The sequence below is a fragment of the Monodelphis domestica genome, chromosome 4 (assembly GCF_027887165.1).
Source record: "Monodelphis domestica isolate mMonDom1 chromosome 4, mMonDom1.pri, whole genome shotgun sequence".
Classification (NCBI taxonomy): domain Eukaryota; kingdom Metazoa; phylum Chordata; class Mammalia; order Didelphimorphia; family Didelphidae; genus Monodelphis; species Monodelphis domestica.
In genome coordinates this window covers 202,989,285-203,005,621 of record NC_077230.1, presented here as the reverse complement: position 1 = coordinate 203,005,621, position 16,337 = coordinate 202,989,285, and the positions used below count along the sequence as shown (strand labels likewise).

Below are 16,337 nucleotides of genomic sequence, written 5' to 3'. Positions count from 1 at the left end.
TTTCTTTCTTTCTTTTCTTCCTTCCTTCCTTCCTTCCTTCCTTCCTTCCTTCCTTCCTTCCTTCCTTCCTTCCTTCCTTCCTTCCTTCCTTCCTTCCTTCCTTCCTTCCTTCCTTCCTTCCTTCTTTTCTTCTTTCTTTCTTTCTCTCTTCCTTCCCCCCCCTCTCTCTTTCCCTCTCTCTCTCTTTCCCTTACCTTACATCTTAGAATCTATACTGGGTTCTAAGGCAGAAAAGCAGTAAGGGCTAGGCAATGGGGGGTCAAATGACTTGCCTAGGGTCACACAGCTAGGAAGTATCTGAGGCCACTTTTGAACCCCAAACCTCCCATCTCTGGGCTTGGCTCTCAATCCACTGAGCCACCCAGTTGCCTCCCTCCCCCATTCAATTTCTAATTCTTTGCCATCACAAAAAGAAGTGCTATAAATATTTTTGTACAAGTAGGTCCTTTCCCTTTTTTTAATGACATCTTTGGTATACAGATCCAGTAGTTCTTCATCACCTTCATAGATCTAGACCAGCATTGGTGAATGGTTTCTAGATCTCATACCCAAAGTGCAACTTCAAGTTGCTTGTGAACCGCCGGCTGTCCCTCCCTCCCCCACAGACAGCACAGGAAGGAAGTGCTCTCACTGGACATCTGGACAGAAGGGCAGGGCATGCAAACAATGTCCTCAGGCGCTATGGAGAGGGGCAACAGAGCAGCCCTCCTTGTGCAGCCCTGTCAGCCGGACCAAGGCTTCACCAATGCAGGTCTAGACAATCAAAATAACAATAAATCAAAGGATGATTTGTTTCATTTGCTGATTATAAATGTTGACATTGGTCTAATAATAATAGTCTAATAATCTATAAGAACCAGTTGGAGCAGTTACCAGCACACAATGTCCTTACCTAAATAGCATGCTGCCTCTCGGGTGTACCCTGTGTATTTGTGGCAGTGGTGAACTTGAAATGTGAAGCTTCTTTTCTAGACAGTACATAAATCACTTCACTGGTCATTTTTACGACTGAAAAATGTTTGAGGAACGCTATAGAGCTTCAGCGGGTAAGCTTGCCTCTATGTTCAAAGATTGCGCTTTTCTTGAACAATGCCTCACAGTTGGGCTCGCTCTAATCTTTGATGGAATTTCTCTTGTTCAAATAATATATTAGATAATATTCAATAAATATGAAAATGCCAGTACAAGAACAAACCTGTTAGCAGCCTGTTGTCAAAGGCCTCCAAATGCCACTGGCTCATATCCATCAATGTGCTTTGAGTTGTCTGCTTCAGGACAAGTTCCGACAGCGCGTGAATGCATTCAGTTTTCTGATGTTCTATATGCCAAGGTAAAAGAAAGATTTGGAAAAAGAGAATGCTTTTAAAATTAGCCAGCATCTCTAAATTCCCTTCAGAAAGCATTTCTCTAGCAGGATCATGCATTTAAGTAGGTAAGCTTTTTTGATGGTCTCATTCTCATTTATAATTCAGTAAATGTGGTTAAGGCTCTATGGCTGAATCCTTTGTCCACAGCTACCAGTGAGGTGGCAGCTAAACTTGAAATAAATACTGACTTGGAATCTTAGGTAACTACTCAGAGCATGTACATCTTTATTCCAAAGTTTGCCATTCTCAAGGGGAAAAAAAGTTACTTAAAGTTGTAATTTTGTTATTAAAGCTGAAAACTGTCAAGATGTTTGAAGATATTAAAACTTAAAACTGCATTAGAACTGGATATAATATGCATGGAAGCTTGAAATTTTTAAAATACATTATGATCTCTTTTCCTACTTCAAAAGTTAAATTGAGAATTTTTGTGGACTACTTATTTATTCCATACTACATACCGCCTGAAGCTATTTCACTTTAGACAATTTCAAAACTGAAAATTAGAGAAGTGATTTGAAAATTCTATGTAGAAATAATCAATTTAAGAAATCAACTTAAGGTCTTGATGAGGAAAGAAGTAAACTTTTCTGATGATATAATAAAATAAATAAATTATGTGATTTATATAATATTAAAATGTTAAGCAATTATGGATTGTTAAATTATAAAGTATTTTGGTAAAACTGATTATATTGAAATTAAAAAAAAACTCAACACTTTCAATTTTCTAAAATACAACAAAATTCTGTTATCATTTGGCAACCCCTAATGGGGAATATTTTAGCTGGCTTCTTGTAGCATTTTAAAGATTTGTGCTGCATGATCAAAAGGAAAAAGCTAGAGGGGTGGTTAGGTATGAAGCACCTCATCAAGATAAAGCATAAGCCTTTCAGCCTGAAGAGCTATCTTTATTCCTATCTGAAACTGACTAGGGTATGATATACCAGAGAAGATTCCATTTTTCCTGTCACTCAGTAAAGGAAGGTTTATTGACTCTGTTTTCTGTTGGGTCGTGTAATTAATCACCAAATCTTTCTAGTGGGTAATGTTTGTCAGATTAAAAAAATGGCATCATGGTGGAAATGTTTAATGCGATTCTCTATTGCTACACTTCCCAACTGAAAAAAACCTTCCTGTATTCATTGAAGGAATTAATCAAAGTGTGATATGATATTAAGGGGAGAATACAATGCAAACTCTTCTTTCTCTGAAAACAGCAGCTTTTGAATTTAAAGATATAGGGTGAGGAATGCACAAGAAAATGGAATTTGACATGCTTTTCAGTCAGCAAACTAGAATTCATTACTTGCCTACTATATATCAGTCATGGTTTAAGCTGAGAATGCAAATACAAAGTAAGATGGTTTCTGCAATCATAAGATTTACATTTTACCAAAGGGTGGAGGGTTTGGAGAAGAAAGGTGCAATGCAGGGTGTCACAAAAATGTTAATGCAGTATTAAGCTTTAAGAGCTTCAAAAATCTTTAATGCAGTTTTAAGCTTTTATAGTCTAATAGCTATTAAATAGTCCAATGGCTATTAAAGCTTAAAACTGCAGTAAAGTTTTTGAAACATCTTTTGAGTTCCTAAATAAATAAATACAAAATATAGGCAAAGTGAAAACAAGGTGAGGCAGCGAAGTAGGGGGAAGAAGATCAGGAAAGTTTCTTGGAAAAAGATAGCCCTAGAAAGGAGGCAGGAGTTCCAAGAAGGAAGTGATGAGGTAGTGCAGCAAGTAAGTTGGTTTTGATGGAATATGCTCTGTATATTCTGAAATACTCAGTAATGAGGGATAGAGACTATATCTGTTAGTTTATTGATGTGGGAAACTTTCAGGTGAGGAAACTTCTACCAATACAGAATGATTTTCCCTGTAGCCTCTATTCTTAGACAGTTAGAGAAGAGCATTAAGAGGTTAAGTGACTTCTTAGGATCACACAACCACCATGTGTCAGAGGCTGGTGTGGAATCTAGGTATTCCCAGTGTGAATTTTAGTTTTACTCCACCCTGCTTGGTCTTTAGAATTCTAGCAACCAGGAATGTATACACCCCCACTTAAGGATTAACTATGAGGATAGCCTATGACCGACATGTGCTAGCAAGTGACATCTCAGAAACAACTGACTGACCCCCTGGGCTGTCCTAAGTCAAGCTTAAACTACCATTGGTACATGTAAGATGCAGGAAGTGATGTAAAGAACTGCCTATATATTTTGTGTCACTTCCTCTCTCTGGCACTCTCTAAGGGATGTTGGGCTCTCTCTGCTCCACAAGGTTGGGAGCTCCTGGTGGCAGTTTGACATTTGCGGCTTGGTAGTGAGGTTACTGGGAGAAGCTTTGTAGTATGGTTTAGGTGAGGCATCTTCCCTGAGCAACCTTGGTGAGTGGCTGCTGATTCCTCCTTTCCTTTATGTCCTAAAGCACTATCTTCCAAGGAGACCCCTCATCTTGGAGGAGCCCTTGTGACTGAGGTCTCTGAATTTCCCTTAGCTTAGGCTAGGCCAGAGAAGTCTTATACCCTTTTCTCTTTCTCTTCTTCTTAATTTTTTCCTACTATTATAATTAAACCACCATAAAAATCTCAAACTGACTTGAGCATTTTATTGGGATTGATTTTAAATCCCTGGCGACCACTAAAATAATATATTCAGTCACCAACCCTAATTTTACCCTTAACACCGGCTGAGAGGAATACATTAAGCACTATATCACCATCCTCTGACATGCTGTAGTTAGCCTAGAATGAGTCTCCAGATTGTGAAAAGTTTTATACGATGAACAAGGGAATTTTTATATGATGAACAAAGGGTATTTTATGCTAGTACATTTTAGCAGGCAAATGACATAGGCCTGTGCATTAGGAGTATCAATTTGGCAATTTTGGATGATAGATTGGAGAGGGAAGAGGCTAGATACAGGGAGGCCAATTAGATGGCAATTGCAGTGGTGGAGGCAAAGGATAACGAGGGACTAAATTCATTACTTAGGTGACACAGTAGATAGAGCATTGGGGCTTGGAGTCAGGAAGGCCTGAGATCAAAGTTAGACTGAGTTCAAATCCAGCCTCAGACATTTACTATTTATGTGTGAATCTGGGCAAGTCACTTAACTTCTGCTGACTCAATTAATCCAACTAAAATAAAGATAAAAAATACACCTACCTCTCAGCATTGTTAGAAGATCAAATGAGATAATGATTGCAAAGAATCTGGCACATAATACGTTTAAAATGCTAGATTCCTTTCTTACTCCCTCTTTGAGAAGAAAAGACTTGGAATCGTGAATGAAGAACCAATTAAGGAAAAGTAAAAGAATTGCCTTGGCAGCCAAGACCTAATTAAGATTAAGTAACATAAATTTAGTGGACCTAGTTAGTACAGCCGGACAAATTCCTCTAGTTCAGTTTAGTAGCATGTGACAAGAACAGAGGAGGAAAATGGTGGGCATAATCCAGGACTGGAATTTGGTAAGGCATGAACTAAGAAAGGACCAGGGAGCAATGGGTCACCATTTCACTAATAGGTTAAGATCTGTAAGAGTGGGAGAAAAGTGTAGCCAGAGAATGGGTGGCTTTCCGTGAGGGTTGGAGATGATAGGATAACATAAGAATGAAGAGGTTTGGAAAGAGAGACCGTCAGACAGGCAGAGAGACAGAGACAGACAGAGAGAAATGAAATGAGAGGCTAAGGTGAAAAAGGAATTACAACTCTTTATAAGGGAAGTGGAACGCTTGAGGGTGATGGCAAGAGCAAGGGTATGACTCCTGGGTAGTTATGGAAGTGAATCATTTATGGAAACTAAGTAGCCTGAGGAACTTGGATGTTAGGGTATTTGAGGAAGTATTAACATTTATGTTGAAGTCCCCTAGTGTGGGAGGATTTGGGTTGGAAAGGGAGGCTAAATTCAACGAGAAAGGAAGGAGAATGGTGGAGTGGAGATAGGTGGCAGGGTTTGGAAGATGATAGTTACTAGGAACTATTTTAAATGATAAATTTTGGATAGTCAAAATCAAAAGGAGATTGTTAAATGATGGAAACTGGGTAGTTTGGAAATAGATCAAGAAATATTTCAGCTCCCATTCTGTAACCAATGAATTGTGATGTTGCAAACAGTACTTCGGAAAGGCCTAGGTTATAATACCAACTGTCTCAGTGAGAGCCAGAGGATGAAAAATATATAGAACTCTAACATGAAATTATGAATTAAAAATTGAGAGTTCCAGAGGGTACAATGAAAAGGGCAGGCAGATGTAGTGTCAGATGGGGAAGGGTAGTAATGAATTGGATGGGGATGAGAAAGAGGATTGCATAGGTTAGAGAAGGGCATTTGCTCTTTTTTCTCCATATTTGACTACTGTTGAATTTTCTACCACTCCTTCTTAGACTCCTTTTCCTCAGACTGAACACAGCAATTCCCTTAATTGATTCTGCTACCCTGGACTGTAGTTTTACTCTTTATAGGAAATAAAACCCAGGCTAGTTTATTTTTATTTTGAAAAATAAAGGTTCACATTGTAAAATTTAAATTAATATCAATAACTCCAAGTATTAATTTTACAAAGTTTACTAATAATCACTTCTAGTTGAAGAAATAAAAAAAAGAAAAAGAAGTTCAAAGCCTAATTTTCTAACTAAAGTAAGACTACCTGTGTAAATTCTGCCTGGCTGAAAGCCAGCTTCAGCAGCTGCGATCAAGGAAAGAGAGAGAGGTGCCAAGGAAAGAGAGAGGTGGGGTCACACCAAAACTTTATCCTCTGCACCTATGCAGGCAGTGTTCACGCTCAGCATGAGCACGCAAATGGGATGCTGGGTAAGAGAGTCCTGGGGAGCAAATTCTATCTACACAACATACAATGGGACAGGACAAGAGAGGTTTCTTTACAGAGAACAAATATATGAAGGAAAACAATATAAACATAAACAATTTTTTCTTGTTCTAAAATCAAGGTGCATGCCACCTGCCTCCTGTGAAACGCCCTCCCCCCTGGCTTTATTAGTGTCATTTTAAGAAACTTCTATTATAAGCTCACAGAAAAGTAAGGGCATATGAAACTTGTGTCATAGTCACTTTTTTCTATCAGTTCCACTTTTCTAATCAAAATAATTTTACACTCAATCTAAAGGTTAAGGTTTGTCTTTGAGAAATGTCTGTTCTTGAACTGGCTAAATCCAAGTCCTATAAATGTTTCCTTGGTCCCCTTTTCCACTTCCTCTAGGCAAATGCCATAGATCTCACTACTTCTTTGTCCTTTAGTTATAGATTAAATTTTATTTTGAAGCTAGTCTGGACACTTGATCAAACTCTTGATCTAAATAGGAAAACAGTAGAGTTGGAAAGAAATCTCTTGGCTGCTGAGTAACTCCATTTTTTCAAACTAAGTTCCATGGAAGAAGTTCTATGAGCTAGTAATAGTAAATATGGTATAAAAATTTTCTTAATGTAAATATTTTTTTTTCACATGAAAGTAGGCTACCTCAGTTCTGTTTCCAAATTTCCCCAATTCTCAGATTAGGACTTTGCCTACTTCCATTTAAACTATTTTGTAATTGAAAACTCCTAAATGTAACAAGTGGCACACATTTCTCTTTAAAATATTCTTGCCTTGTCATGATAGTCTCCTAGGAAATTATTAACTGCATCTGGAAGGAGGGACACACATTTAGTGAAACCTCTGCTAGCCAAGTACCCTTAGGCCAATGTTTTAGTCATTTTATGTTGATTGTCTTTATAAAATGTAAACTTTTCTGTTTAAATTGTAAACTTTCTTGCCTCAAACATATTATGTACCATAGGGCTTTAAATGCAAATGGTATGAGGAAAGGGGCTAAATGAATTGGCTGGTCAATACTCACCAACCAATCTCTCTTTTGTTCCTTTCCTGTTGAGTATCTTTGGAGAAAATCAGTTTTCATCCACAACACATTTTTAGAGCATAACCTCAGTGTCCTGGATGTTACCTGACCACTCTACTTAGAGAAAACTTTCACATTTCTAACAATGATTGCTCCCAACCTTGGCTTTTCTCCAATAGCTCCCAATCTAAATCTAAATCCAACACTGAGGGCAGATAGCTTATTTCACAGAACGGCACCACCACCTGATTCATAATTCCTGTCTGTTATTGAAAATTTCTCAGTGTTATCTGATCTCTTCAACTTTGTTGTACGCACAGAAGAAATCTCTATTCTTTGCTTTAGTAATAATTAACTTATATGCGTTTACTATGTGACAGGAAAAACTGCATTTCATTTGAGCTTCACAATTCTGGTAGGTGTTTTTATCCTCATTTTTCCAGAAGTTAAATGACTTGCCCAGAGCAACCAGTAAATGCCTGAAGTCACATTTGAATGCATCTTCCAGATTCCAGGCCATTTCTCTATCCATTTTGCCTCCCAGCTGCCAAGTCTTCCTTCAACCCCATTGCAACTGCCTCCTAACTGGTGCCTGAATCTCCTCTTTAATCCATTTGCCATACTGATGTTCTTAAGGCACAGGTCCAATCAAGTCATTACCTGACCAAGAAGCTTCAGGAACTCCATTGTTTCTAGTATAAAACAACCTGGTGATATTTAAAGTCTTCCATATTTGGTTCCCATCTATCTTTCCAGTTATTCCTATCTAGCTTTTAAGCCCACCACTGCAGCATCAGAGAAGGTCCAATATTGGCATATTGAACAGAAAGCTTTGAAAGAACATAGGGATTCAAAAAGGTAGAGGTGAGAAGGGTTTCAAATGTGGAGTTTGTACTAAGGCGGTCCATAAGATGGAATGTGGTCTATAAAGTAAGCTGGTAAGTAGATTTATGTGGAAGAACTATGAAATGAATTGACTAGAAAGGTTATTGGGAGCCAGATGGCAAAGAGATTTAAATGCCAGGCTATATTTTAGTATAGATAATAGAAAGCGACTGAAGCTTTCTAATCTGACTACATGGTCAGATCTGTGCTTTAGGAATATCCACTGATCTAGACTATTGCAGTTTACAAGGCCTTCTCTCTTTAGCATCCTCCACTTTTTCCCATTCTTGACTGCTAAACTGGTGAATTATATTATCAGTATAATTCCCCACCCCCAAATAGCAATGAAGTTTTAGCAATGAAGTTTTAGTGACCATTGGCCATCTACTACTTCCTCTTCTGTTTTTATCATTGCCTTTCTTGCGCTCAACTCAAAGAAACTACAATTTTTACTCTCCTTCAATCTTTCCTTTGTCTCTTGCTTCTTGACTTTTACAGGAAATGGTGAGCTTTTCTGAAATCATGAAAAGTAAAACTTTTTCTTTCCCCTACAACAAATAAAACTCCTCTAACATGCCTGGTGTAGCTCTTCCCATCTTTGATTATTCAATTCAAATACTTTCTTTGGGAATAGGGAGCAGGGTATTCCTAGAGATGAAGTTACCAGAAGTTTGCAGATTTAGGAAGGCTAGAGGACAGTAAAGTCAAGGTTTTACTGCAGCATTTTATTTTTCTGCTATGGAAAACAAAGTACGTTCAGTCAAAAGTTGACAAATGACAACACCAATAAATAAGGTCTATGGTATTATCACAAAGAGGACATTTCAAGCTTCTGAAAACCTATATTGTTTTTCAAGTCAGGTTTAACATATTTACCTTGAATATACAAGAAATTATTAATTTTTTGGCTAAATGGTAAGGAAATTTAACACTTTACTTGCTAGCTTCCATTCTGTATCTGGTGTTCACTGAAGAAAATGAAGAGATTAATGATGCTAAAAACATTATAATTAGAGTCAGTTTCTTTGGTAAATGTATAATTTAGCCCTGTTGTAACTGACTGGTTAACTAAATCACAAATAATTCAAATTTGCTGCAAATGATGTATTCATTTATGCGTAATTCTAACATGAGTTGACTTTCCAAAATTTGCTAAAAATCACCAGTTTAGTCATGATAACATTCAATACAATATCCCATTTTTACTCTGACCATTCAACAAATATTCAATGATGAATTCTCTTCCTAAATATGCAAAAATGATCGGCTTCTCTTGTACTCGGATTGTTTTGTAGAATGAATCTCATCTATGAAAAAATATTTTATTAACAACATATGCATTTACAATCATTCACAACCTGAAAATAAGATTCAAAACAGGTTACTGGAAACCTTTACAAAATGTGAGTATTATGACAACTTGAAGTCAATGCCAGTAATATTAAAAGCTTTAAGCTATTCACATACCTTTAATTTCACAAGTTTCTTTAGGATGTAGCACATAGATATACATTATCAAAATATAGAGAATAGGATTATGAAGGTAAAGAACTGCTACTCAAAACAGATACAATCATATTGGAATTACTCAAATCTCATTGTATAGCTCCAACATAAAATGAGGAATTAATAGTCTTGACTGGAGAGCTAGTTTATTTTGTGCTGCTTAGGATATACACAGATGGAAACACAGTTGCAAACACTGAATGGGAATGGCATACATATTAACCAGTTAAGTGAATATCAGAACTGGAATGTCCTAAAAAGTCAATTAATTGACTAATGGTGGTTAATTGCTGCCTTGAAAGAGATCTTGGAAATGAAAAACATAACACTGAAAAAGGAGCAAAATAATTGTACAATGTACTCGGATTCTCACGAGCTACTTTTGGGGTTGTTAATTTGGATGATATGGAAGTTGGTGGCAACACTGAAAGAAATTGAGAAGCCAAGGCAAGTGACAGGTTTGTGGAAGAGGAATGAATTCAATGTTGGACCAAGTATTTTAAGGTGTAAAAATTAAAATTTATTCTCAATAATATATTTGAAATTTTAGGAGATTTATTAATGATCATTAGAATCAAGGAATAAAGAGGATATAAAATAAAGATCACATGCCCATGGCTGATCAGCCAGTTCAAATGCCTGCCTTAACACAACCAAACTCAGAAGTAAAACGCCCCCAAGAGGACTGCCCACTCACTAATATCCTCTGTCTACAGGGAGTATAAAACAGCAGGAAATCAGTGGGTTCCTAGGAAATGTAGTTTTTTTAGGGTAACAGATTTTCAATTATAAAAAAGTAGAAACATACTATCAGAAAAATGAAACTGGAACTGAGGGGAAAGGCTGCTGAAGATCCTTTGAAGTCCTGGGCATGGATGAAATCAAGAGAAAGTTTCATTTTTCTGATTGTATGTTTAGGGAGAATTTGCAAAAAAATTAGTGAGAAGGCCATTAAGGAAAGAGAACCAGGAAAAGAGCAATGCAAAACTCTGGGAAAAGAGAGGGTAGGCAATAGTCAAATAATTATGAGTGGTACTGTTTTGTCATTAAAAAAGAAAAAAAAGATCCCAAATATACCTATTAACAGTGGTGATGGGTATGCATTGAGCTAATCACACTTCATCTACCCTCACATATTTGTTGAGAAATTTCTGGGTACAGTGTTGAATTAGGATAAAAACTAGGAGTAAAAGATACATAGCTATTACATTTTAAAACTTAAGTTGACAAATGCAATTATATAATAAATATATAAAGATGAACTAATCATTCATTGTTTTCTGATAATGAATTAACCACATCTACAAAAGTAAAATAAAAATAATGGAACTATTTTGAAACTAGCATTTCCAGAAGTAGTTTACCAAGACAAAAACACCCCACAAATCCCCACAAAACCTGTTGTAATCACTCTACAATAGAGGTCAAATACAGAATATAAAGCTGAAGTAATAGTCTATACTAAATTTCTTCAAACCTTTAGAAAAGTGGTTGTATCTCATACAAGTACTTCCTAGTAAAAAGTGTAAGGATAAAGTCTGTGAATCTTTTACATTTAAATTATAAAGATTTTTGATATAAACTTAAGTTAATATTATCGAATTCAAATCAAAGGTATTCTCTCCTTTGTCAAGAGTGAAAAAAGATAACCAATGGAACTTTATCTTACACCAAGAAAAAAATGAGTTAACTTTAAAGTGACTTTAAATAAATTTTGCAAAGTAGCATTAACTCTTTATTTTAACAAATGGAAGGTAACCATAACATGAACAATCCAAAAGTAATTTCTCTCTAGTTTCAAGATGAATCACAGCAAAACTTCAGGACCCTTTCGTTTTCTTCTGGATATTAAAATGGGAAGAGGAAAAGAAGAGAACAAGCATTTATTTAGTGCCTACTATGTATAGGGATTGTGCTAATTGTTTTTTACAAATACTATCTTATTTGATACTTACAATCTTGTGAATTATTATTAATTCCCATTTTTCATGTGAAGAAACTAAGGCAAACACTTGCTCAGGATCACAGGGCTATTTGTGTTTGAAGGAAGATTTAAACTCAGGTTTTTCTGATTTCATGGCCAGTGTCCTATCCTGTGTCAATAGCTGCATGAGTAAAATAGCTTATCCCCAAGTACACAATAATTCTTGTAGATGGAAGCAACGTAGAAGCATGGTAGGTGAAAGATAACCTGAAAATAATTTCCTGCAGGGAACTTTTGGCCAGTTACACATGGAAAAACTTTAATACTGAAATATTTCCCCACTATTTTACTTAGGTTTTTCAGAAATATCTTTCCAAGCTACCAAAAAGAATTCTTTAATACTAAAATCTATTTGTAGTTATTTTGTGATTTCAAAATTGTACATTTGTTTTAAGGCACTAACAACTTTTTCTTTGACTAGAGATATAAACTTAGGTCAAATTATCAAAATCTGTCACCCTATTTTTGGTATTTATATAGGCTTATATTAATGCAGCAAAAATCAAAGACCAAAGTCAATGAAATCTTTTACTTCTTGATTTAATACATGAAAGATCTTCAGTCAGTTTACAAAATGAGGACAAAGGAGGGGGAAAAATCACTTGCCTCTCCACACCTCGCAAAGATCAGGCTCTTAAATAATTTTTAAAAATTCTCTATGTTATTTAATAATGTATTGATAAATGAACATTTTCAAAAAGCTACCATGGTCCTGGATAAGGAAAAGTTAAGGCATAACTCCTGCATATATAGTTTATAAACTTCTTCACACAAGGAATTTAAGTTAAATACATTTTTTCACTACAGGTGAAAAGAAATTAATTCGGTCCTTAAAAGCACAGTCCATGCTGTTAAAAAGGTTTGGCAAATTATAGTCCTTTTTAGATCATACCAACTTTTAGGTGACTGACGTCTTTACCAACTAGGAATCTGACTTTAAGCGATGCAAAGAATCTTAGAAATTAATCTAGTGCATACTCTACATGTAATAGAAAATGAACTCGGAGAAATGGAATGATTTGTTTCAGGTTGCAACGTCTACTTAGTGGCTGAGCAGAGACTAAAACCTAGGTGGCTTTAATTCATAGGATCATAGATTTAGAGATGGAAGGATCTTCAGAGGTCATGCAATCAATGAGCCCCAGGGAAATAAGTGACTTGTTCAGGTCACACAGGTTATTTGTCAGAGGTAGGAATTTAAACCTTTATCCTGACTCCAAGGCCAGTTCCCCCTTTCCACTATACCACAGTACTCTTTTTATTACATTTCTTTCAACTATACCCACTCTGAATCATTAACAATGATAATTTATGATACAGTGCATTTGAAGTATTAATTCTAAACATTTATAATTTATATATGAAACAAAGTAGAACTGGGTAATTATTTTAATAAACATTTTGTACTAAGATTGTCTTTATCACCATAATGTTTATGGATAATTAAAACCAGTCACTGAGTAACACTGATGATGGTTTTACATTTCCCTATTTTCCAAGAGTCTGGCTTTAGTTCTTTGAGATTAAAATCTTCCAGAGATCCTCAAGGATGTCTGAGGTTCTAGAGTGCCTACCAGGTAAACAAAGGATATTTGCAAGGAATGGTATCCTTACCACCACTACCACCACCACCTTCAAAAAAATGTCAGTTATTCTCTCCCCCTATTCCAAAACTCTCTTATGACATTATTGATAAAATTAACTTACTATTTTATTTGCTAATTAGGTATCTAATTATAAGTTTTATGGTTTAGTTATCTGCCAGGCATAGTTACATGTACTTTTGTAGTATCGGAGGTCAAAGCCTCCTTTACAGGAAAACTCTAGATTCATTACTGACATAATTTTTGAAGCCAAAGGTTGAGAATAGACTGCCAATATCAATTACTGTGAACTTCAACAATTACTTAGAAAATAATCTTATTCTGAATGTGGATAAGATTTAACTGAGACATAAGCTGGTAGTATGGGAACTGATGTTTAAAGGTATTAGTTTAAGATATAACTTGTATGCAGTATCACTTTCACCTTGGATTAGGTAGTAAATGGTATCTTGGAGTTATTATTAATACTAATGTATTACTTAGAGAATTGATTATGTTTAAACCTGCATTCCAGATGAACAGAATAGTCCTGAGGATCTGTTTTGAGGTGAGCTACTAGTTACGTAATCAAGCTATTTAGAAGAAATTTAGTTTTCAAACTTGAACTGAGACAAAAATTTTGATACATATCTATATAGTATGGCCAACATACTTTATATAAAAATTATAATATCATAAAAAATAAAAAGCCCGTGTTGTGATTTTAACGTTTGATGGTCTTTATTTACAACTTTGTTGGCAAAAAGGCAGAGGGAAAATTTAAAACGGCTTACAGAGGGCATTCCAGATGATGCTGTCAGTTTAAAGAACTTGCATCTTTAATGTCCATCTGATTAATTATCCAAAGAAATGCAACACTGAATCTGCATAAGTTGTCTATTTATGAAGTACAGTGCTCTTATTTTAGGCAGTCTTTTTTTTTTAAATATATAAATACAAAGTAAATCAAACCACTCATTAAAAAGATGCAGCTTAAATGAGGGATATTTTCAATATGTATGTTGTACTTGGTAATAACACATGCCCAATAAAACTCACAAGTTGGAAAAAAAGCATTTATACTTCCTACTTCAATTATTTACAAAATCTTTTCTGTAATGACCATTATATTTCAGATTACTTATGACCTACTCTGAACTTACTATAGAGGTGTAGTCAAGGTCAGAATAGAGGTGATAAGGGAGAATATTCCTTTTTTTGGGGGAGGGGGAGGGACTGAAGGAGGGGGTACCCTCCTGAAATCAGTGTGAGAAACCATAAACATCTTGTTTAAGAATTCTAGACAGGAGAAAAAAATTAATGTAGTCAATTTCAATTTATGCTGAGCTGACAATTTTTTCATCTGACTTGCTTGCTGTCATTCCTCTAAATCAAGTGTGTTTAATTCTTCTTCAAGTTCATCCAAATCCTCTCCAGTAAAAAGGTTTTCATCAACAGGAACAGCACCAATCACTCCATTTTCCTGTTCTTCATTATTTTCTTCCAAATCACTTTGTTCTCCATTTTCTGCCCCACCTCCTGAAGCTTCACTCAATTTATTATCTGAAAATAAGGCAAATCAACAAACTTGAATGGCCATCCAGTAATTTGCTGAAAATCTAGGCTATAAAATAAGCTTGTCATATTGTATTAAAAAAAGGAGGTTAAGTTGGATTTGAGGGGTCACAATATGTCCCTTCCCATTCATGAAATAAATATTCTCTCTCACGTAAGAACTGGTTTATAACAGATTCTTGGTATCTTTCCATACTGGCAAGTATTATAGTTATTATTGAAAACACGGTTATCCACCTAGTCGTGAAGTTTTTTGAAAGAAGAGATTTGTCTTACTCATTTCTATATCTTAAGGATATACAATGGCTTTTACATAGTTGATCAAGAAAAAGTGAAGACCTATCTAGATGTGGCACAACCTTGAAGTTACATTAGAAATGATTCTCAAGATGAAAAAGCATACCAAAGACTTACAGAAACCAACGAACCAATGACCTTTTTTAACCACCAAAAATAGGTGACCAAGAAATTATCAATAACTACCAACCAGTAGGCCTACTTTCCCACCTCTATAAAATCAATAAGAAAACCTGAGACAAAGATTAAATTACTGCCCAGGCTCACACAGGTTCAGGGAGGAAAAAAAGTATTAGGCTCCCCTAAGAAATCCATAAGAACTAGGATAAGGATGGGAATAAAATACAAATTGATACCAAGAATGTGAAGAGCCAGAAAAAATTGCTCAAAAGATTTAAAAAGTTTAAGTATTTGGGTTAAGAGAAGAATAGTCTCGGGAACTTTATGGCCTCACAAATAATTCCGCCATTTTAGACAGTTCCATATCAGGTGAGAAGTATTATTTGGGGGTGGGTAGTCACAGATAAAAGCAGAAAAATCCAGAGTACCCAGAGCTACTCAGGCAAGGTGGCCATTTGTATGTAAGAACCATATATAATTTAGGTGCACCTAAGTAAAAAATCATTTCCACAATTGCCCCATAGCTCAAAAGCAAAACACCTTTTGCCAGTGACTTACCATTCCCTTCTCCTTGATCATGACTGAAATAAAAACCAGATGCTTACATAATGATACTTAAACTCAAGAAATACCAGTATAAGAAACTTCAGACATTTAATCAAAACAATCATTTTTTAATTTGCTGTATCTAAATAAAAAAGTATTTCAGATTATATTACAAGATAATTTTAGACAGTTAAGAACAATTACCAAGTGGATTATCCCTTGGACTTGTACGTAGAAGTTTAATAAATATCTAATAACATGTGCATGAAGTACTGTTTGAAACAGGACTTTAAATCTATGCATATTTCATTTCCTTTGAAGCAATTATGTGTTGGTTGTTTGCCCAATTTTGAGAATATTGAAACCTTAAAACTGTTTTACTATTAAAAAAGGGGAAATGCCCATGCCAACTTTAAAGGAATACTGCAAACTAAAGGGCATGTTATCTATACTTCTATCTAGTTGCCAAGTGTTAGTTACAAAGCAAGAAATTTAAGCAAAGGGAAATACATGCAGTGTTTAGGTTTGTCTTTTACTATTATATTCATTTCTTAACTATCAGAAGTAAAGGTACTTCACAAAACCATACATTACCTTTGTGATTTCTTAATTCTTGAG

General features: G+C 35.4%; 1 protein-coding gene across 2 annotated transcripts in view; it reads right to left on the bottom strand.

Moving 5' to 3' along the window:
- Positions 1-9,416: 9,416 nt before the first annotated feature.
- Positions 9,417-16,337, bottom strand: part of ZC3H15 (zinc finger CCCH-type containing 15) — a 29,892-nt gene continuing 22,971 nt past the window's right edge. For both annotated transcript variants that reach the window (XM_001369263.5, XM_056794104.1), the window contains one exon: positions 9,417-14,744. In XM_001369263.5, the coding sequence (XP_001369300.1) occupies positions 14,560-14,744 (185 nt within the window). In that variant the 3' untranslated portion in view covers positions 9,417-14,559. The remainder of the gene's footprint in view (positions 14,745-16,337) is intronic.